Below are 17,174 nucleotides of genomic sequence, written 5' to 3' on the forward strand. Positions count from 1 at the left end.
CCCCGGATGAGACCATCATGGCTGCCACTCGCTGAGCTGTCAAGCTCTCCACAAAAGAAAAGGTAAAAACCGAGACAACTACACAAAGAACTACAGCTTTAATATTTATTTACACCAGCCGGTGCGTTTAGCTGCAGCAGTAACTCGATGCAAGGTTAAAGAACGGGTCTGGTGTAACTTTGTCGCCACGCTTTTTACTCTTCAAGTTATTTCGTCTTTCTAAGCTCTTGTGCGTCACGTTAATTCAAATCACTCAAACGTTATTTCAGAAAACGTTACAGCAGTTAGCTCGGTTACTTAGTAACAACGTGTGTTTTCGTGCGAAGGGGAAAAGGGGCTTTTACGGTTTCACAGAGTGATAGTTTTGTCTAAACTTCACTATTCCCAAGGCGTTTGTTGTTCGTTACAAAGGCAGTCTCATCACTTTGTTGTGGTCAAGTCAAACTACACAATGGCCGCACGATTCGCCGATTAATCTGCTGCTAAAAAGTACTGCCAAGTGTCATATAAGTATTTTCATCAGTGCATTTCTTAGCTTTTGGTGTTTTTTAGTCGCACCTCGCACCATAGCACATTTAGTTGTGTATTGAGCGGAGTATGAAGTTTGTTACTACTGTGCGAGCAGGTGAGCTTAAGTGCAGTTTCCTGCACCTGATTGCTGATAAGAATCCAAGTTCCTTGTTTTATACCTGATGTGAGTGTGATGAATTAATATCCACGCAGAGCCAGTTTGAACCGTGGCCAGCAACAGGTGGACTTAGAGTAAAATAGCATGCAGAGTAGGACTGTGAATGCAGCCTCTGTTTATGGGTTTAGTGTGTAACTGCAGTCTAGCAAACAGAACATGCTGGGTCTTTTCAAAGCATTTCATGACAAAAGTGAATGAAACCAGCACTCGGAGTTGTTGCATTCATCTTGAAGCTGCATTATTTTTAGTTGTGTTTTTTTCTGCACTTTCAGAAAGCTGAAATCCCACGGATTCAATGGATACTTCTGCAGCCACCTCCACAGGAGATAATAAACACCGTTTCACCAAGAGGACTAGAAACTGGCACAAACGGCTCCACCTCAGGAAGACCGCCGTTCAGCCCCCAACTATGCAAAGTAAAGATAAGCGTGGACCAAAGAAGATAGCAGAAGAATGGGAGCAAAGCAAAGTGTGGCCTTCATCAAAGAAGACCCCCCAGAAAGCACAGCAGGCTAAGCACAGGACGAACGACAGCGGAAATACACTTAAGTTCACATGCTCTCAATGCAGGGACAACTTGGAATATGTTCCCAAAGATTTGGTGAGACACTTTGAGGAAAAACACAGAGGGAGCTCACCAGTTTTTTCCTGTCATATGTGTGCTTTTAACACACACGACTTCTCCTGTCTACAGGTTCATCTGTTAAGCCACAAGGACACTTTTTCTAGTTGCAGCATTTGTAATGACAACGTTCAACGCACATGGCCAGAATTCAGTGCACATCTGACTAACTATCACTGCCATAATGGCAAATATTCATGTGAAATGTGTAAGAGATTCTCCACAGAGGACGTTAAAGTATTTTTAGAACACATATATGTGCATAATTTGGGTGTGGAAGGAGCTAATGATGATCTGTTGCCGCCCACGAAGGACAAGAAACAGATTGGGCCTAAAGCAACCACTCAGACTTTATGTTGTCAGCACTGTGGCTATGAGGCGTCTCAGAAATGGTTGATTACTAAGCACATTAAAGCTGCCCATGTTTGCCAGAATGGTAATCAGAGGAAGAAGAAGAAGGAGCTTCATTCCATAGCAATGAAACCAAATGACCCAATCCCAAAAATGAAGCCTAGATTAACAAGAAGTGCAGTTAGGGAAATGTGCTGGCTGACACAGGACTGCCTGTCTCTGCCAGGGAGAGAATTCCTGGATAAATACTGCCATCTGTCAGATCCACAAACAACACTAGAGGAGACTCAGCAGTTTTTGATGAAATCTGTTGCCGGGGAAACCGGTGACCAGAAATGGACCAAGGCTCTTAAGACTGTTTTGTCAAATGTCCCTCAAGAAGTGAATCTTCACCCAAAGTCGGAGAATGGCATCATGTCGAACTCATCGGATCTCACTGTCCTCACGGTCAAGAACAAGATAACTGTAGCTCAGCACGGTGCTGCTTATGCCAAAAGATTGAAAAGGATGACATCATCAGATAAAGAAACCGTTTTCCCCGAAAGTGCTGCTGATGATACCCGGGGTGTCATTGACCAAAATGGGTGTCAGTCAAATTTGAACGATCATATACCTTGTCCACAGATTGAAACCAAACTACATAATGATGTCTCAGTGTCAGCCCAGAGTGAGGCATCCGAGTGCACTCAAATGCAGGAAAACAGAGAGAATCAGGAATTAAAGGTTGATAAGGAAATTGAGGAACATGTTAAAAACCACCAGGAGCCTATGCATGAAGAAGTGATTAATATCTCCAGTGAGCTGAAGCTGAAAAAGGAGAGCGTGGAGCAGACATCCATTCATAAAGTCCTACCAAAAAATAAGAGACGGAAAAGAAGACGGAAACGAAAGACAGCATCTAAAAAAGTGGATAAAAGATCTTCAGGACTGCCCTTAAAGATAGTCTTGAAGAAGAATCCTGTAAAGGAGAAGCAGTGGGTGTCACAAAGCTCCCTGTCTCCATCAGGAGATGGTGCCATGGAGGACTATCATGGGCTGCCAAGTCCTCATAGAACAATGGAGACAACAGCAAAGCTTCTTCAAAATGCGCCGCTGACAGAGGTTCAGCAGAAGAAATGGACCAAAGCTTCCAAGACTGATCCTACTGAAGGCATCACTTCAGCTCTGCAATCGAAACCAGCGGAAGAGCTCATCCCTGGTTGTGCCGCAAAGCCATCGGGGTCTAAAAATATGGCCGAAAATGAGCCTGGCATGTTCGGAGGCTCGCCGTCGACTCATCAAGAAATACGAGATGACGCAGAGAGGTCGCAAAAGTTCTCAGAAACAGAGGTTGACAGGAAAAGTTCAGCTGCTAAGACAGGACAGTCAAATTCGACAGCTGAAGTAGAGATGTGCCCCAAGAACGTACCCTTCCATACATCAGGCAGTGGCATGGACTGCCATGTGTCGGACAATAAGAGGAGTCCAGCAGCTGGTGGAGTGACTCCTCATAGCAGTTACACACAGTCTTCCCCTGTTTCCCAACCTGTTATTACACCACAGGGTAAGACTGCAAATTATAGTTTCTACACGGACATTATGGTTAAAGATTTAACAAGCAATGGTATTTTCTTGACATGCATTTTAACATTTTATTTAAAATTTACATTTAAGAGCACTAGATAAGCTGTTTGTGTTTTTTTTAAAGCATTTTGAAATGAGTGTTTTCATTTTATATCTTACAGGTAATTTAAATCTGGAAGATCCAAGTCTTGCTCTTTGTTTAGATCAGAGACAGACAGAAGTGCCTGCAGACTCCTGCCCAGACCTCTCGAGCAGCACCCATTTGCCTGTGGGGAAAGCCATCCAACAGGAGCCCTCACCAGCCTCTGGTCATCGGTGGCAACCGGCCCCAAGAAACCAAGAGAGGACCCTGAAGTTAGTAGCCATAAATCCATCTCAGTTGGTAAAGCGTCCAGCGGGAGACCAGCCTGTCGTGGTGCTAAATCATCCAGATGCCGACATCCCTGAGGTGACCAGGATCATGGAGGTCGTCAACAGGTACAGAGGAGAGGTGCAGAAGGTCATGCTGTCCCGCAGGACTCTGAAAGCTCTCTCATCCATGAACAGCGAGGTCCCTGAGACAAATGACCCAACAGATGCCCCAGCTGACTCTCTGCGGCTGGGTAATAACTCTGTACAGGAGAGGTTTATTTTGAAGATGAAACTTCGCAGGTTGAGCAGGAAGAAGTATGAAGTAGTGGGCGCAGTCTCTCCCAGCAGGGACGTTGCAACAAAGTTTCGCTGCTGGTTTTGTGGCAGGGTCTTTGCGAGTCAGGAAATGTGGATGGTCCATCGACAGCGACATCTGATGGAGTGGAAAAGGCCAAACTGTGAAAACTCTTGAATGTCGCACACACTGGATGAAAAACAAACAAAAAAAACTAGTCTGGAAATAAGACGACGTTGCAATACAACAAAGTAATAATGGAAACCGTGATTATCCAGTCTCCTCAGTTTTTTAAGGTCTTAATAAAGAGTGGGTGTTGTTTTTTTTTTGTTTTTTTGAGGAGAATCAAATCATTGTCATGCTTCCTGGAGGATTCATGTTCTCAGGGTAATTTAAACATTTACCTTTGTCTCTCTCCCAGTAGCTTGATATAAACTCTCTCTACAGCCACATGGATGTGGTGTTGACAATTTAGTTCTTTGTATTTTTTTGTATTTTGTCTACGCAATAGCTTTATTTAAGGTGATTTAAGTACACTGTCGTATGGAATCTTGTATAGAACACTGTCATGTATATTTGCCATACCATCTTATGGATCAGTTTATGTACGGGTAGGCTATACAGTGTGGTAGCTATAATATTTATGTTTTTGGAATGGGACGCAGAGACCCACAGGTTACTCAGATATACCAAAACTGTGTTTAAAAACAAAAAAAAGGACAATAAGCTGTTTTATTCAACATTTATTTATGAACTTAGATTTAGTCTTTATATACTTTTCTTTATGCTTTTGGATGAATCAATGGATTTGTACAACTTTTGTATAAACTACAACGAATTATGTACAAATCTGTAGTAGGTATATTTTCATGCATTCATTCAGTGGAAGCAGATATCCCTTTAGACACGATTAATTTTAAAACGTAAACCGGTGTTTTGTGATGTAGATCAAATACTTGGATTTTTAAAGATTAAGAGGCCTGGATGATTTTTTTATTTTTTATTTTTTTCTTCTCAGCGAGTTTCCTCTCGTTTGACTTGAAATGATAATCTTATCTTTTAATTGCACTATGAAAGGAGGATTTATATTTCCTGTTACCTCACCTTATCAGGCCTAAGCCTTTTGACAATCTCAACCAGTGTCCTACTGTGGCTAAACATTTCCTTACGCTGCCATGATCCCTCAGTATTCACAGCAAAGGGAACTGTGGCTCCTCTGTATGTGTGTGTCAGTCGAGGAGAATTGGACAGATGTACCTAAATTGTGCATGTATCCCCGGCTCTGGAGTGTCAGTAACTTGCTGTATATGTATATATCTATACATATATATATATATATATATATACTTTTTCAATTTAGATAAAAGATTTATAATTGTATATAGTCCAGCTAGAGGTACTGTAAAATATTACCAGAGAATTCTCACCAAGTGCCTAGGAGTTTTTTTTATGCAACCGATGTGCATGAGTATGATAGCATTACTTGTTGAACGGAGAATAAATGAAGCTGTTGTCATTTCCTGGTTGTTTTTTTGTGATGACTGAAGATGTGAGCTGAGTGATGAAACACAAGAAAAGAGTTTTATTAAAACAAAATATACAACTTTGTGTTTTTTTGCTCTAAAGTACTGCTGTCATTGCTGGATTATTTTGTCTACCTGCTTCTCTCTGCTACAGCAACACTGTGTTCTTCATTGCATTAATTTGAATACACTTTTTACTGACGAGCATTAAAAAAAATCTTAATAAAACATGAGTTAAAAAGTCGTCTGAGTCAGTGCTACTTGAGCTCTGCATGGCCAGCAGTGCAGGCAAGTCCGGCGTACAGTCCTGGGAACAGCACCTCGAATAATTAACAGTGCGGGTGGAGAAAAGCATCACATGATCAGTTCTGTAAACACTCTTGACAGTAAACACAGCAGGTCCGTACGCACGAGCCCCGTCGCTCGGCTGTTCACCAGCTCGTCTAAGGCTTCGTGGGGTAGCACAGCTTGGTGGCATCCTTGGTGTAGCTCTGGCTGTCGATCAGCACCAGAGGAGTCCTCTGGTGGTTCTCAATGATGTGGCAGATGCTGGTGAAGTACTGAAAGAAAAGGAGGAGGAGGAGTTGGTCGTTTGAATACCGTTGAAAATGATCACATTCAGTTAATCAGCTGAAATTTTATGTTTTCCAAATGTTGCTCTAAGCTTTTTTGAATTATTTTGAAAGCTGATTTACGGGATGCTTCTATGCTGCCTTCCAGGAACGGTTGAGGTGATTAATGACAGTTACATTGTCTGTGTGTGACATCACCATTTCTTTTAGCAGACCTGAGTACTACAAATTGTGTTCCTTTTTATTTTTTATTGGATTTTTGATTATATTTAGATAAAAAAACTGAATCACTTCCCCATGAGTTCCAGCCTTCCTATGCTCAGTATCTAAATGTGTTCAGTGTTGCCAGGAACACAGAAGAAACATAAGAACAACTTAATGTAGAATTCAAATGTTTACTACAATCTACTCTTCAAATCCCAACTTCAACAGCCTTTTTTTAAGAACTGGATGAAGGCCTTTTTAACACATCCTGACAAGTGACATTAGGAAAAAGCATTCAACATTCAAAACGTTAAAATCAGTGATGGCTGATTTCCATTTAGCTGCTTCAGTTTTAGGGTCCTGGTGTTGTTCATGCTGTCTCGTCCTATTTACTATGTATGTGCGCCATATTTCCTCTTCTCATTTGAGCGTGCAAAGTCTGAGAGTGAAATTTGTGCTCGATATAGCGACCTCATGATTTCCTGCTCAGAGCCCCACAATGCGATTCGTCCCATTTTACAGATGTGAAAACAACTACTATGGGACTCCACAGCTGTCAGTGTCCAGCCACTGTCACAGTCATAGCTGAGTGGGAAATGAATGGTGTAATATTATTAGTTACACTGAGTTACACCTGTGCTTTTCCTGCTATGACAAGTCAAAATGTGTATTGTGAAAAACCCTATTGTGCAGGTGAGGATATGATCTTACATGACAGAACATGCAGTAAAACCTACCTTCCCTTGCCTGAAGGAGGTGATGATATAGTGACATTAGTATCAGTACATTAGTATGGATTTAAGTGTCCAATGGTTGAGCTGTTATTTCAAAGCCTATTCATCCTGCATATAACTCAATCCTAAACTTTATTTGGAAATCTAATACCACTATAGTCAAACAATAATAACATCTTTAATGGACTTATAAACCAACAGCCGTAGTCAAACTTTACTCCCACCTTTTGTATAAACTTTATTACTCAGGGGAAACTGCCCAGACAGAAGTAAACACGGCTCTTTGTATATACTTAAAGCAATGCGGGCAAAGCATTGATTAAACCCTACAAACTCCAGGGTGTAGACCAAACTGGAGGCCACAGCGACCGCCACACAAAGTCGAAATGAGAGAAATGAAACCCTCTCCACTCTTACCTCCTCTCCTCTCTTCTGTCTTCCCAGTGCATACTGCTGAGTGTTTGGTATGAAGCGGATTGGTATGTTGTACACTCTGCCCTTGTAAAACACCACTAAAGTGTAGGGCTGATGTACGTCTTGGCCCGAGCTCTTCCTCACCATAAACGCCCCGTCCTGAAACAGAAAGCACAAAGCACTCACGGTCGGACCCAGCAGGGGGGGGTCATGGGAAATAATCCACATAATGCTCAGTTGGATTAAGAACAGTAAATAAAAGGATTCTCACTTTATTTGAGCGAAGCAAAGCGTCATCAGCGGTCTTGCGGTCACATGCACTAGCATACCAGGGCTTGTTATAGACATCTGCATCCTGAGAGTCCGAGGGAAACAGAAGAATGTTTAACATAATATAATTTGTTGAGTCATTTAATTCATATTTACAATGTCATGTTTTATATGCATCACCTTATCTTCGTCTAGTGGCCCATTATCAGCAGAAACACGTTGTCTGTCAGTTGGTCCTGGGACATTAGAGACACAAACATTATAATTATGGTGCTTTGTTATTATGTAGCTTTTAGAGTAATATAGCACATAAAGTTATAAATATGCAAAGATTTTGTGTCTAAATTCATGTCACTTTATGCTAATGTATAAAAGTCCTGTGCATATGGTCACACAGACACGAGGAGCTGTACTCACTGAGGGAGGTAAACTGGGGAATAGGAATCCTGCAATAGAAACCACAAACAGAACAGACTGCAGTAAATACACAGCACAAAGCTGTGATTATAGGCAATTTCTCTAATTCAGGTAGCATTAACAGTGTATAATGCACGGTGTCAGTATGCTGCATGTTGCAGTTCTTACTTTGGTCGTTTAAAGTCCAGTGTAAAAGCTTTGGGAGGAACTTTGTGGTCAGTTTGCATCACAGGCAGCGTTTGGCCTGTGGAAATCCAGACATACACTAATTAATCTACAGTATGTTTACTATTCAGTAAAACATGAAATCTGTAAATAGGTTTTTCCGTTGCTTCAAAGCTTATACTTCATATTCACCGCCTTTTAACTGGAATAGATTTAATGTGGAAAATCCGCAAGTGGTAATGACTTCTATTTCATCTGAACTCATCAGTGTACATAAATAAACGCATGTACGTAAGTGCAGCATATGTACGTACAGGTATGTGTGTAATTAGATCATCATCGAGGCATCAAGTGTTCAACTCGGCCACATTATTGTATACAGTATTACACACAGAGTAAATGAAATGCATGCTGGCCAAATTTTAATGTGGGTTTCAGGGAAAGAGATCAGTCACAGGAAATAGATGGCACTAACTGGCTGATTGTCCACCGTTTAATAAAGGCTCGCTCTGGTGCGACGAAAAATGCAAATGAATGTTAACACTTACTTTCAAATTCCCTTGGCTTTGATTCTGGCTTCTGCGACAGACAGACAGTCAAATTCAATACATTTTTTAGCATCATTCAACATTAGTTTATCATATGAAAGATTTATCTAATAGTCCAAAGTAAAATACAGTGACCTTACCGGCCTTAGAGGGGGCTTTGGTGACCTCCTGAAAGAAAATGAGATGATCAGACATCCACTTATTCCCGTTTTAATTTAAACAGGTTTCTCTATATTTATATATAATCAGAAAAATGTTAGACAAGTGGTGCTTACTCTCTGGGCAAAGGTTTGGGTAGACGTGGAGGAGGACCCTCTGCAGGTTTAGGACGGGAACCTAGAAGAGCATAATGATAATAATTATAAATAATAAATAATAATTTAAATATAGGTGAACTTCCAGTTTTTATGACTGTAGAGGAATCTAATACTCCTGTGCCTCTGGCTTGCCACTAGATGGCACACCAGACTTGAATGATTCACGGTAGAGCTCTGTACGCAAGTCAAGAGGAGAACAGTTGTTTGATTTAATACTCACTATCATCTGGATCGCAAACTTCGTATTCGTCGTCACCTGTGGGCTCCTGGACCTGCAAAACCACAAAACCAAGTCAGGGTCCTCCTGAACATGCGACGCAGATCAAACACCTCATTTAAATGAAATCTTGTACGTTTGTCAACACTTACAGGAGTGGGAGATCTCCTCATATTCACTCTAAAAAGAAGCAACAACTCATTGTTAGTGTAGTAATGGGAAAAAAAAACAATGTAATAACTTTAAAATGATCTTTTTGGGACCTTTCTAACAGACAGTACCTGGGGCTGGGTATCGGAGGTAAAGAGTGTGACTGTGTTGTGGGGATTGGACACAGCCTGCAAGGTAGATGCAAGCAAATGATTTCTTTCAGAGTCTTGTCGAAGCTTTAATCTCACACTGAAGGAATGAACTGAAAGTGTAAGACTGACCTGCTTGTTAGAGGAGATAATGAGCTCTCCTGTAAAGAAACCATAAACTGTCATCAGCTTTTAATTCCACATATAAAAGCCCCTTAAAAATACTTGTTAATTTTGTAACAGCTCACCTCTTTGTCGGGAACTTCATAAAAATCTGAAAAAATAACCAAAGCCAAAATTAGGCAGAACCACAAACGCCTCCATTTGCTGCTGCATTTTTGTCAGTGCAACAGCATCAGTACCTGGCTGAGGGCGTGTTTTGACTGTATCTCACTGTAGTGTATTTGTAAAGGAAGCAAAAGGGGGGTTTGCATAATATAAGCTATTACTCAGATATATTATATACTGCAGTAAGACTCCACATAATGAAAATGATGGAGGGAGCGCAGTATAGAATATATTGTATATGGGAATGTTTTTGGGTCAAAGTTATGAAAGGTCAGGGTAATTGGTTTGGTTTAGAAATCCCTGTTTTATGTTTATTAGAGGACAGATCTGAAAAAACAAACACTGTAGCCTATATATATATAATGTGTTCAGTTGTTATAGTGGGTATTACCGCAGCCTGTAAAATTATTTAGAGCTATAGAAATAAGCTAAAGCTCCAGATCGAAGATGACTCTATGCTCAGTGGATTGCCTGTTTAGATTTCAAGTATAACCAAATATTTCCCGTGACCATAAAATGATTTCATTTTACAATCCTGTATGTGATACTTTTTACACCATGTCTTGGAATTGCACAAAATTTTGTACAGACATTCATTGGTCGACATTTTTGGTTTTGAGTAAATCTCAACAACACAGCCTCACAGAGTAATTACAGTGTGGCTGTAAATTTATCTCTAGACTAATTTTAACAGTTTTATCCTTCACCACTAAACACATATTTCCAAATGTCAAGTTTTTACAAACTTTGCAGAAAAGCATCCTCATTCTAAAGTGAGTGATGACAGACTTTTCCAAACAATCAAATCCATGTTATTTTCTAACTGTCCTGACATCACCTTACTTGGAGATACAAATTCACAACTAATCAACTGTAATCATTCACCCCATTATATCATGCACAGTTTCTTTAGTACAGTATTCACTTGAATGGGAAAGTGGAGTCAGAGGTTTGGACCCCACTATACATTCGACACAGGGTAGTGACCGGTGACCTACCGGGACTGGGTGAGCGTTCTGGTAAGGGTGTAGGCAACATGTGTCTGTCCCTCCCTGCTCTGCTCCCAACATGCATCTTATGATCTGAGGAGAGGCATGCAGAGAATTATTCATTTATTTCACATATTTTATTCCCAAAAGTCTTTTTCCTCTATGTTTGGATGTGTATCTTACTGGCAGGTGGATTCTCTGCAGGCTCTACGTAGTTGTCGTCATCATTGCTGCCGTCTGGACTGACATAGTCTTCCTGCAAAGCAACATATTATGAAAAAAAGAGCAACATCTGCATTTAATATGCAATGGAAGCTATTTACCAATACTAAGGATATGTTATCCACAAATAAGCCTGTTGTACAAATTTATGTAAGCTTGAGTTTAAATGCCGCTTTACTTCGTCGGTCCCAGTGTGGGTGGGCTCAGGGGGCAGTTGTCTGGAGGCTTTGGCTGGGCGGAGGGGCTTCCTGGGTGGCCGGCTGGGACGGTTACGGCAGCTGTCTGGAAAGCAGAAGCAGAAGCAGAAACAGGACATCAGCATTTGCATAAAGCACTACTCACAAGCCCTCTGTGTATTGCAGCTTTGGATGAACAGTGTCTCTATTGAAGAGGCTCAATAAATCAATTCCACTTCTGCAAGAAGGGAGTGATGACTGCGAAGGAGAAAGTATAAAACACATAGAAACTCAACACATGCAAATTTTAGATTGAGCACTAGAGGAATTAATAAAAAAAAACTCAACATATTCATATTGACAAAAAAGTTTCAGTTATAAAAAGCAGTAAATAGCGTGCCTTGCAGAAACGACCGTACTGACCGAGGTACTCCCCCCTTGGGATGGAAGCAGAGGGAGTTGAGGGGAGGGCTCTGTGGCTGGGTGGAGGCTCGTAGCTGTCGTCCTGGTTCTCATGTGGATCCTCATACGTGTCATTATCCTGGAAACAACATACTTCAATGTTACAAACAAACAAAAACAACTGTTTGAATTACTTAAAGTTTACATTTTTTCCAACTTACATAATCAGGTTCAGACAGTTGATCATCACTGTCCCTGTCATGGTCTGTGAAAAGAGATTTAAAGGGGTTTCATTACAAAGAGGGAAATATGAGCCGTAGATGGGTTCAAATATGTAAAAGCAGATATCTGAATAGTGGATTTCATCACATCCAGCTGTTCAAAACATATTAAAGAGCAGCATTGAATTCATAGGAGCAGGTTTATAAGTAATCTCAAAACAAAGCCTCAGCAGGACTGTTGAGGAACCAGCAGAGCGTGTCTCCTCACCTCTTCAACTGCTGAAAAACCTCTCGACATGTGATTTTATTGCAATTTGTGTGATCCAATTTGAACAGGAGCTTGACACAATTAAGCAAAGTGCGTTCCTCAAAACAACATCTGGGAACTGCTGTGGTTACATGTACTTGTTGTCTTGAAGCTCAGCTGCGAGCAGGGTGAAACTGTGGTAAAGTTCAACGTGGTTCTCCACGTGTTCCCTGATTAAAACAGTCTGATCAGTCAGAAGTTTATAATCCCATGTTTCCCATGTGTCATTGCAGGAATGGGGTGAAAGAATGTGGAGTGACAAGTCATCAGAGACAAAGAAGTAAATGAAAAATGATTAATGATGAATTAAGTGTATAAACAGTGAATAAAGTGAATGAACAACAACAGTTAAAAACAACAGCTCTTGAGGCTGTTGTGAATGTAAACACCACGGTGCTGATATGAAGCTTACACGGTGTGATTGTCACAGGCAGAAGTATCTCAGTCAACAAATTAGAATCTTATCAAATCAAAATTTTCCTCAATTCAGTTCAGTGATTTTAGAGTCTTTTTCAGTTCAGCACCAACACACATCATCTTCTCCAGAGGTGGAAGTACATTTATTACACTTTGTTACAATTTTGAGTTACCCGAGTATTTTTATTTATTTATTATTATTAATTTAATACTAATACTGATACTAATACTAATACTAATACTAATACTAATACTAATACTAATACTACATTACACCAATTTGCATCTCTCTCTCTCTCTCTCTCGCGCTCCCTGTCCACGTCGGATCAGACTTTAAAGTGCTTAAAACCATAAACCTTATATTCCATCTCGTTCTCTGGGTTCTCAGAAGACGGTCGTCTGCTGGCTGCAGAGGGGCCCCCTTCCTCTGGAACAATCTCACTGCCTACATATCAGACTGTCTGACACTGTTGAAGCCTCATCTTTACACATCATCATCAGTTAGCACCTTATCCTGTTTGAGTGTTCACAGACTTTGTACCTGTTACCATTCTGCCACTTAAACCCAGTGAATACAGTAGAGTCCATGTTGTCCTGCTGATGAGACTGTCAGCGTTCTGAAAAACACGCTGCATCTGTCTAACTCTGTTTGCTTATTCCCTCAAGCACATCAGCGTCCAGGCTGTGTGTCTTTCTCTGTTCCCCTTCTCTCTTTCCTTCGCTTTCCTCTCTTGTTTTCGTTTCACCTCTCCCTCTCTCTCAGCCCAACCAGTCAAGACAGATGGCTGCCCCCCCCCCCCCCCCCCCCCCCCCACCCCCCCCGAGCCTGGTTCAGCACAAGGTTTCTGCCTGTTAAAAGTTTTTCCTCTCCACTGTCACCACATGCTTGCTCATATCCTGAATGTCTGTACATGTTATAGAGAGTACAGTCTAGACCTCAATAATAAAGTGCCCTGTGAAAAATTCTGTTATGATTTGGAGCTATAGAAAATAAAGTTTGACTTGACCTGATAATATAATATACTGCCCATCGAGTCATTTTACTTTTGATACTTTAAGTATATCTTTAATAACACTTTGTACTTGATTTTAGAGTATAATTTAAACAATCTCTGGATAAAAGTGATTTGTTATCAGTAAAGAGACTCCGTCATGTTAGGTTTGGATAAAACCAGGAAAATTGCTGGTTATATGGTGATCTGTGTGAGTTTGAAAAATCATTACACTTCTCCTGTATACTGTACATGTGTTGCAGAGACTCGGTTGTAACATTGTTGTTGTAAAACTTCTCTGTACTCTTCTTTTTTTTCCACTTTTCTCCAAGTCTGTTTTAAAACAATGCTCAGTATGGTTACGTAGAATGATCACAGTAACCAGTAACTCTTTCAACGTACATATGGGTATTTCAGCAGACAGACTCCAATAAAGATGTTCTGTCCGTCAACCACAAGACTCTCCACTATGTTCTTTTTGTATGATAAAACAATTATATCATGTGTCTCTGGGAAATCGACAGACAGCGACTTACAGCCGCAGCTTCGTTAACACCAGGCAGTGATGAAGACGCAGCTCTTACCTCTATAATCTCGCGCAGGTACCTTTGGAAGTGGTTTGCTTTTCAGTCTGCCAGATAAAGAGATTTTGACAACAGTGATTTGAGTGTGAACACATCCCTTTACTATTAATACAAGATGTCAATTCTAATAATAAGATGTTGAGATATCAAGTATCAGAGTGTAAATGTTTGAGTACTGACACTTCATTTCCATACATCACAGCACACACCTGTGCTGTAAAAATGTGAATTGTCTATATTTACATAAGCGTACTTAGGTGACTGATGTGCATTTTTTCCAGTCTGAGAATTAATTCAGTGCCATTACACTATCTGTCCTTATATGTCTACAGGGGAATCATTTCAGGAAAGGAAAGTGAAATAACAGACATCTGTTGAAGTTATTTTTGGTTTGCGGGTCTCTCTCTCTTATTTCAACGGTTGTGAAAGAGGAATTGACATTCTTCACTCATACATACTGTATACACACGGTATTGGAGATTTTTTAGATCAACAAATTTCCCAAGGTTTGTATTTCACTTAACAATACATATGAATTTACCCTGTGTTTTTTCCCCCATAATATTAGCATATAGCAGTAAAGATCTGGAAAGTGTACACACTGACCTTCTTAGTTTATTCAGTAAGCTACCATCGTTTTTCTTGATGTCTTGAACGATCTTCTGAAGCTGCCTGGAAAACACATAATAATTTGGTACAGCCATTCAGAAACAAGGAAATTAATTTTGTAGTACTATGAGCGGCCCAGGTTTCAACCCTTTTGTTGCCTGTGGTGAAATGTTAACAGATTTTTCCAACACTGTGCTGCACAAATGTAAGAAATTGTGGTTTATTTTGTTGCCAAAGCACCAAATGTAGTCACAGTTCGGCAGTTATTACAAAGGACTTGCAAAAACTGACAGCGTGTCATCGTCCACATTGATAGAAAAATTCAAATAAAATTGAAACTCTTACCGAATCTTTGCTGTGGCAGGAGCAGCAAGTTTACCTAACGTATCCATATTCATATTTAATGCGAAAGTTTGCATTTTTTGGTTCTCATTCGTGGCGTGCGTTGAGCCTGTACTACCACATTGTTGACAGCAACTTAAATGAACGCTGTGTTTGGCTAGAAGTCATGTCTTTGTCATAGAGGGGAGGGAATTTGTTCTTTTCACCTCTGTAAGAAAAATCAGTTCTCTTTTCCACACCCCCGTAACACACACACACACACACACACACACACACACACACACACACACACACACAGACACAGATTTCAGTGATCACACTGTGTTTATTTTCATTCCAGAACGTACTATCGTCTGCAAAGAACTGTATAACTGCATTTTAAAAGCTTCCTTCCTCAGAGCTGTAATTTCTGATGTTATTGCTGCTGGACGTCCATGACTGCTTTTAACTCTAAACAGGTCTATGTGTAAGGTCATGCATGATCAGTCATGGAAAGTACCATGTTGTAATCCTGAGGATTTTCTATATATGGAGAATAAGAGAGTGCGCAACCTTTCCTGTCACACTAGCAGGCAGATGATCTATTACAGCGTGTGTGTGTGTGTGCGTACATATCTTTCTATGGTTGTGTGGACAAATTTTGGTTCAAGATTATGGTTGTGAAGAGATTTTGGGGAAGTGAAGACATTTTTGGCTGGTCCTCCCAAATTCAAGGGGCTGTTTGATGGCTAAGACTTGGTTTTGGGGCTAAGGTTAGAATAAGGTTTAGATCATTTCATTAAGATGGTTAAGATTAGTGCAGTGGTTCCAACCTAAGGGCCACAAGGGTTTTGCAAATGGCCCGCCAAATCAGTACCAAACTGCACCAAACAGTACAGCCAAAAATGTCTTCACTTTCCCAAAATACCAAACAGTATAGTTTGGAACAGTTTTTTGTAATTATAAAAAATTTAAATATAAGTAATGTTTTTAAATGTCTGAAGATGAAATGATTTGAACAGCTTTATAATGTTTTAAAAAAACTTTCATTGTTTTTTTTTTTTTAATATTAAGGCCTATTACTGTGATAAGCTTATGACAGGAGTCACAGGACCTTTTATGTTGTCGCTGACTGGACCACATGGGACACTTGTATTGTTATGGGTTCCGACGTTGGTCACTAACATTTCTGAGATTTTCAAATGCACCGCGAGTCGGAAAAGGTTGGGTACCGCTGGGTTAGGGTAAGATGCTACAGAATGCATTATGTCAACAAGTGTCCTCATAACTAAGGAAAGACCAACATGTGACATCAGCATGTCTGATAAATTCCTGCTTTACCTCTAATCACAGTGAACCACAGCAGAAGTGACGAACAAAATATGTTGTCTGTGGTGAGAAAAAGTCCATACTGCGGATTTTTAAGGCACCAACTGTGCATGACTCATAAGAAAAAAAAGCCTATAGTCAGCACTTAGTCTGGAGCTGCTCTGCAGGAAATGAATGTGAATAGGACACCTGTATGCTTATAAGTGAAATTTAAACTTTGTTTTCCAGCTCATTCTTTCTTTCTTTGTTCCACAAGTTGTTCCAAAAGGTAAATTTCTACATTGAGTTCAACTGTCCAGGAAGACCATGCTATAGAAATAACATGTGACCTCGTGGTTCAACCAGTGTATGATTAATCACATAAAAACAGGAACTCAAAGAGGAAAGTATGGGTTGACTTTTGGACTGACAATATTTTGAAAGAATTTGATTGAGCGAAATTTAATTTGCCATATATGTGCAAGATATACTGTGCAACATTTTTTAAATGCAATTTTAATCTGATGTTATCAAAATCCACCATTAGTGTCAAGATTAAAATAAGATAAATAAATAATTTTCAGTGAGTTCAAAAGAAAAATCTTACCTCATATATGATAAAATGTGAAATGGATTTGGAAATGGATTTTTATTTTTACATTGTAAAAATTAAAATTTTAATTTCGTAATAATTTTAATTTGTGTTAAACTATAAATTCACACTGAATCTTACTTTCATCATATTTTAGCTGAAAGGTGCATTTTCAGACACAAATGTCCTTATTAAT

The 17,174-nt window shown here is 40.0% G+C and overlaps 2 protein-coding genes across 3 annotated transcripts in view; one reads left to right on the forward strand and one right to left on the reverse strand.

Annotated features, from left to right (window-relative positions):
* Nucleotides 1-5,636, forward strand: znf518a (zinc finger protein 518A). The gene is made up of 3 exons (XM_023425929.2): nucleotides 1-62; nucleotides 961-3,204; nucleotides 3,386-5,636. Exons 2-3 carry the CDS (start codon nucleotides 984-986, stop codon nucleotides 4,045-4,047), a joined length of 2,883 nt encoding a protein of 960 aa, XP_023281697.1. The 5' UTR covers nucleotides 1-62; nucleotides 961-983; the 3' UTR covers nucleotides 4,048-5,636.
* blnk (B cell linker) overlaps nucleotides 5,430-17,174 on the reverse strand; it is a 22,657-nt gene continuing 10,912 nt past the window's right edge. The window contains exons 1-22 of one of the 2 annotated variants that reach the window (XM_023425931.2): nucleotides 15,103-15,260; nucleotides 14,755-14,820; nucleotides 14,149-14,195; nucleotides 11,849-11,892; nucleotides 11,649-11,766; nucleotides 11,228-11,331; nucleotides 11,011-11,083; nucleotides 10,837-10,920; nucleotides 9,799-9,824; nucleotides 9,683-9,711; nucleotides 9,533-9,589; nucleotides 9,404-9,431; nucleotides 9,255-9,306; nucleotides 8,993-9,053; nucleotides 8,858-8,885; nucleotides 8,718-8,748; nucleotides 8,173-8,248; nucleotides 8,005-8,033; nucleotides 7,768-7,823; nucleotides 7,589-7,672; nucleotides 7,321-7,476; nucleotides 5,430-5,953 (exon numbers count right to left, since the gene is read on the reverse strand). In XM_023425931.2, coding sequence (XP_023281699.1) covers nucleotides 5,837-5,953; nucleotides 7,321-7,476; nucleotides 7,589-7,672; nucleotides 7,768-7,823; nucleotides 8,005-8,033; nucleotides 8,173-8,248; nucleotides 8,718-8,748; nucleotides 8,858-8,885; nucleotides 8,993-9,053; nucleotides 9,255-9,306; nucleotides 9,404-9,431; nucleotides 9,533-9,589; nucleotides 9,683-9,711; nucleotides 9,799-9,824; nucleotides 10,837-10,920; nucleotides 11,011-11,083; nucleotides 11,228-11,331; nucleotides 11,649-11,766; nucleotides 11,849-11,892; nucleotides 14,149-14,195; nucleotides 14,755-14,820; nucleotides 15,103-15,176 — 1,440 coding nt within the window. In that variant the 5' untranslated portion in view covers nucleotides 15,177-15,260 and the 3' untranslated portion in view covers nucleotides 5,430-5,836. Of the gene's footprint in view, nucleotides 5,954-7,320; nucleotides 7,477-7,588; nucleotides 7,673-7,767; nucleotides 7,824-8,004; nucleotides 8,034-8,172; nucleotides 8,249-8,717; nucleotides 8,749-8,857; nucleotides 8,886-8,992; nucleotides 9,054-9,254; nucleotides 9,307-9,403; nucleotides 9,432-9,532; nucleotides 9,590-9,682; nucleotides 9,712-9,798; nucleotides 9,825-10,836; nucleotides 10,921-11,010; nucleotides 11,084-11,227; nucleotides 11,332-11,648; nucleotides 11,767-11,848; nucleotides 11,893-14,148; nucleotides 14,196-14,754; nucleotides 14,821-15,102; nucleotides 15,261-17,174 lie in introns of those variants that run through there. The other variant, XM_023425930.2, reaches the window with a different exon arrangement.

The sequence above is a fragment of the Seriola lalandi genome, unplaced genomic scaffold (genome assembly GCF_002814215.2).
Source record: "Seriola lalandi dorsalis isolate HSWRI2012SDOR001 ecotype SW California unplaced genomic scaffold, Sedor1 jcf7180002054795, whole genome shotgun sequence".
Taxonomy (NCBI): Eukaryota; Metazoa; Chordata; class Actinopteri; order Carangiformes; family Carangidae; genus Seriola; species Seriola lalandi.

Bases quoted from the DNA above. Each gene is read 5' to 3' on its own strand.
- znf518a (XM_023425929.2), top strand. From the start codon at position 984: ATGGATACTTCTGCAGCCACCTCCACAGGAGATAATAAACACCGTTTC. The intron at 3,205-3,385 runs GTAAGACTGCAA...TATATCTTACAG, and splicing joins ACCTGTTATTACACCACAGG to GTAATTTAAATCTGGAAGAT.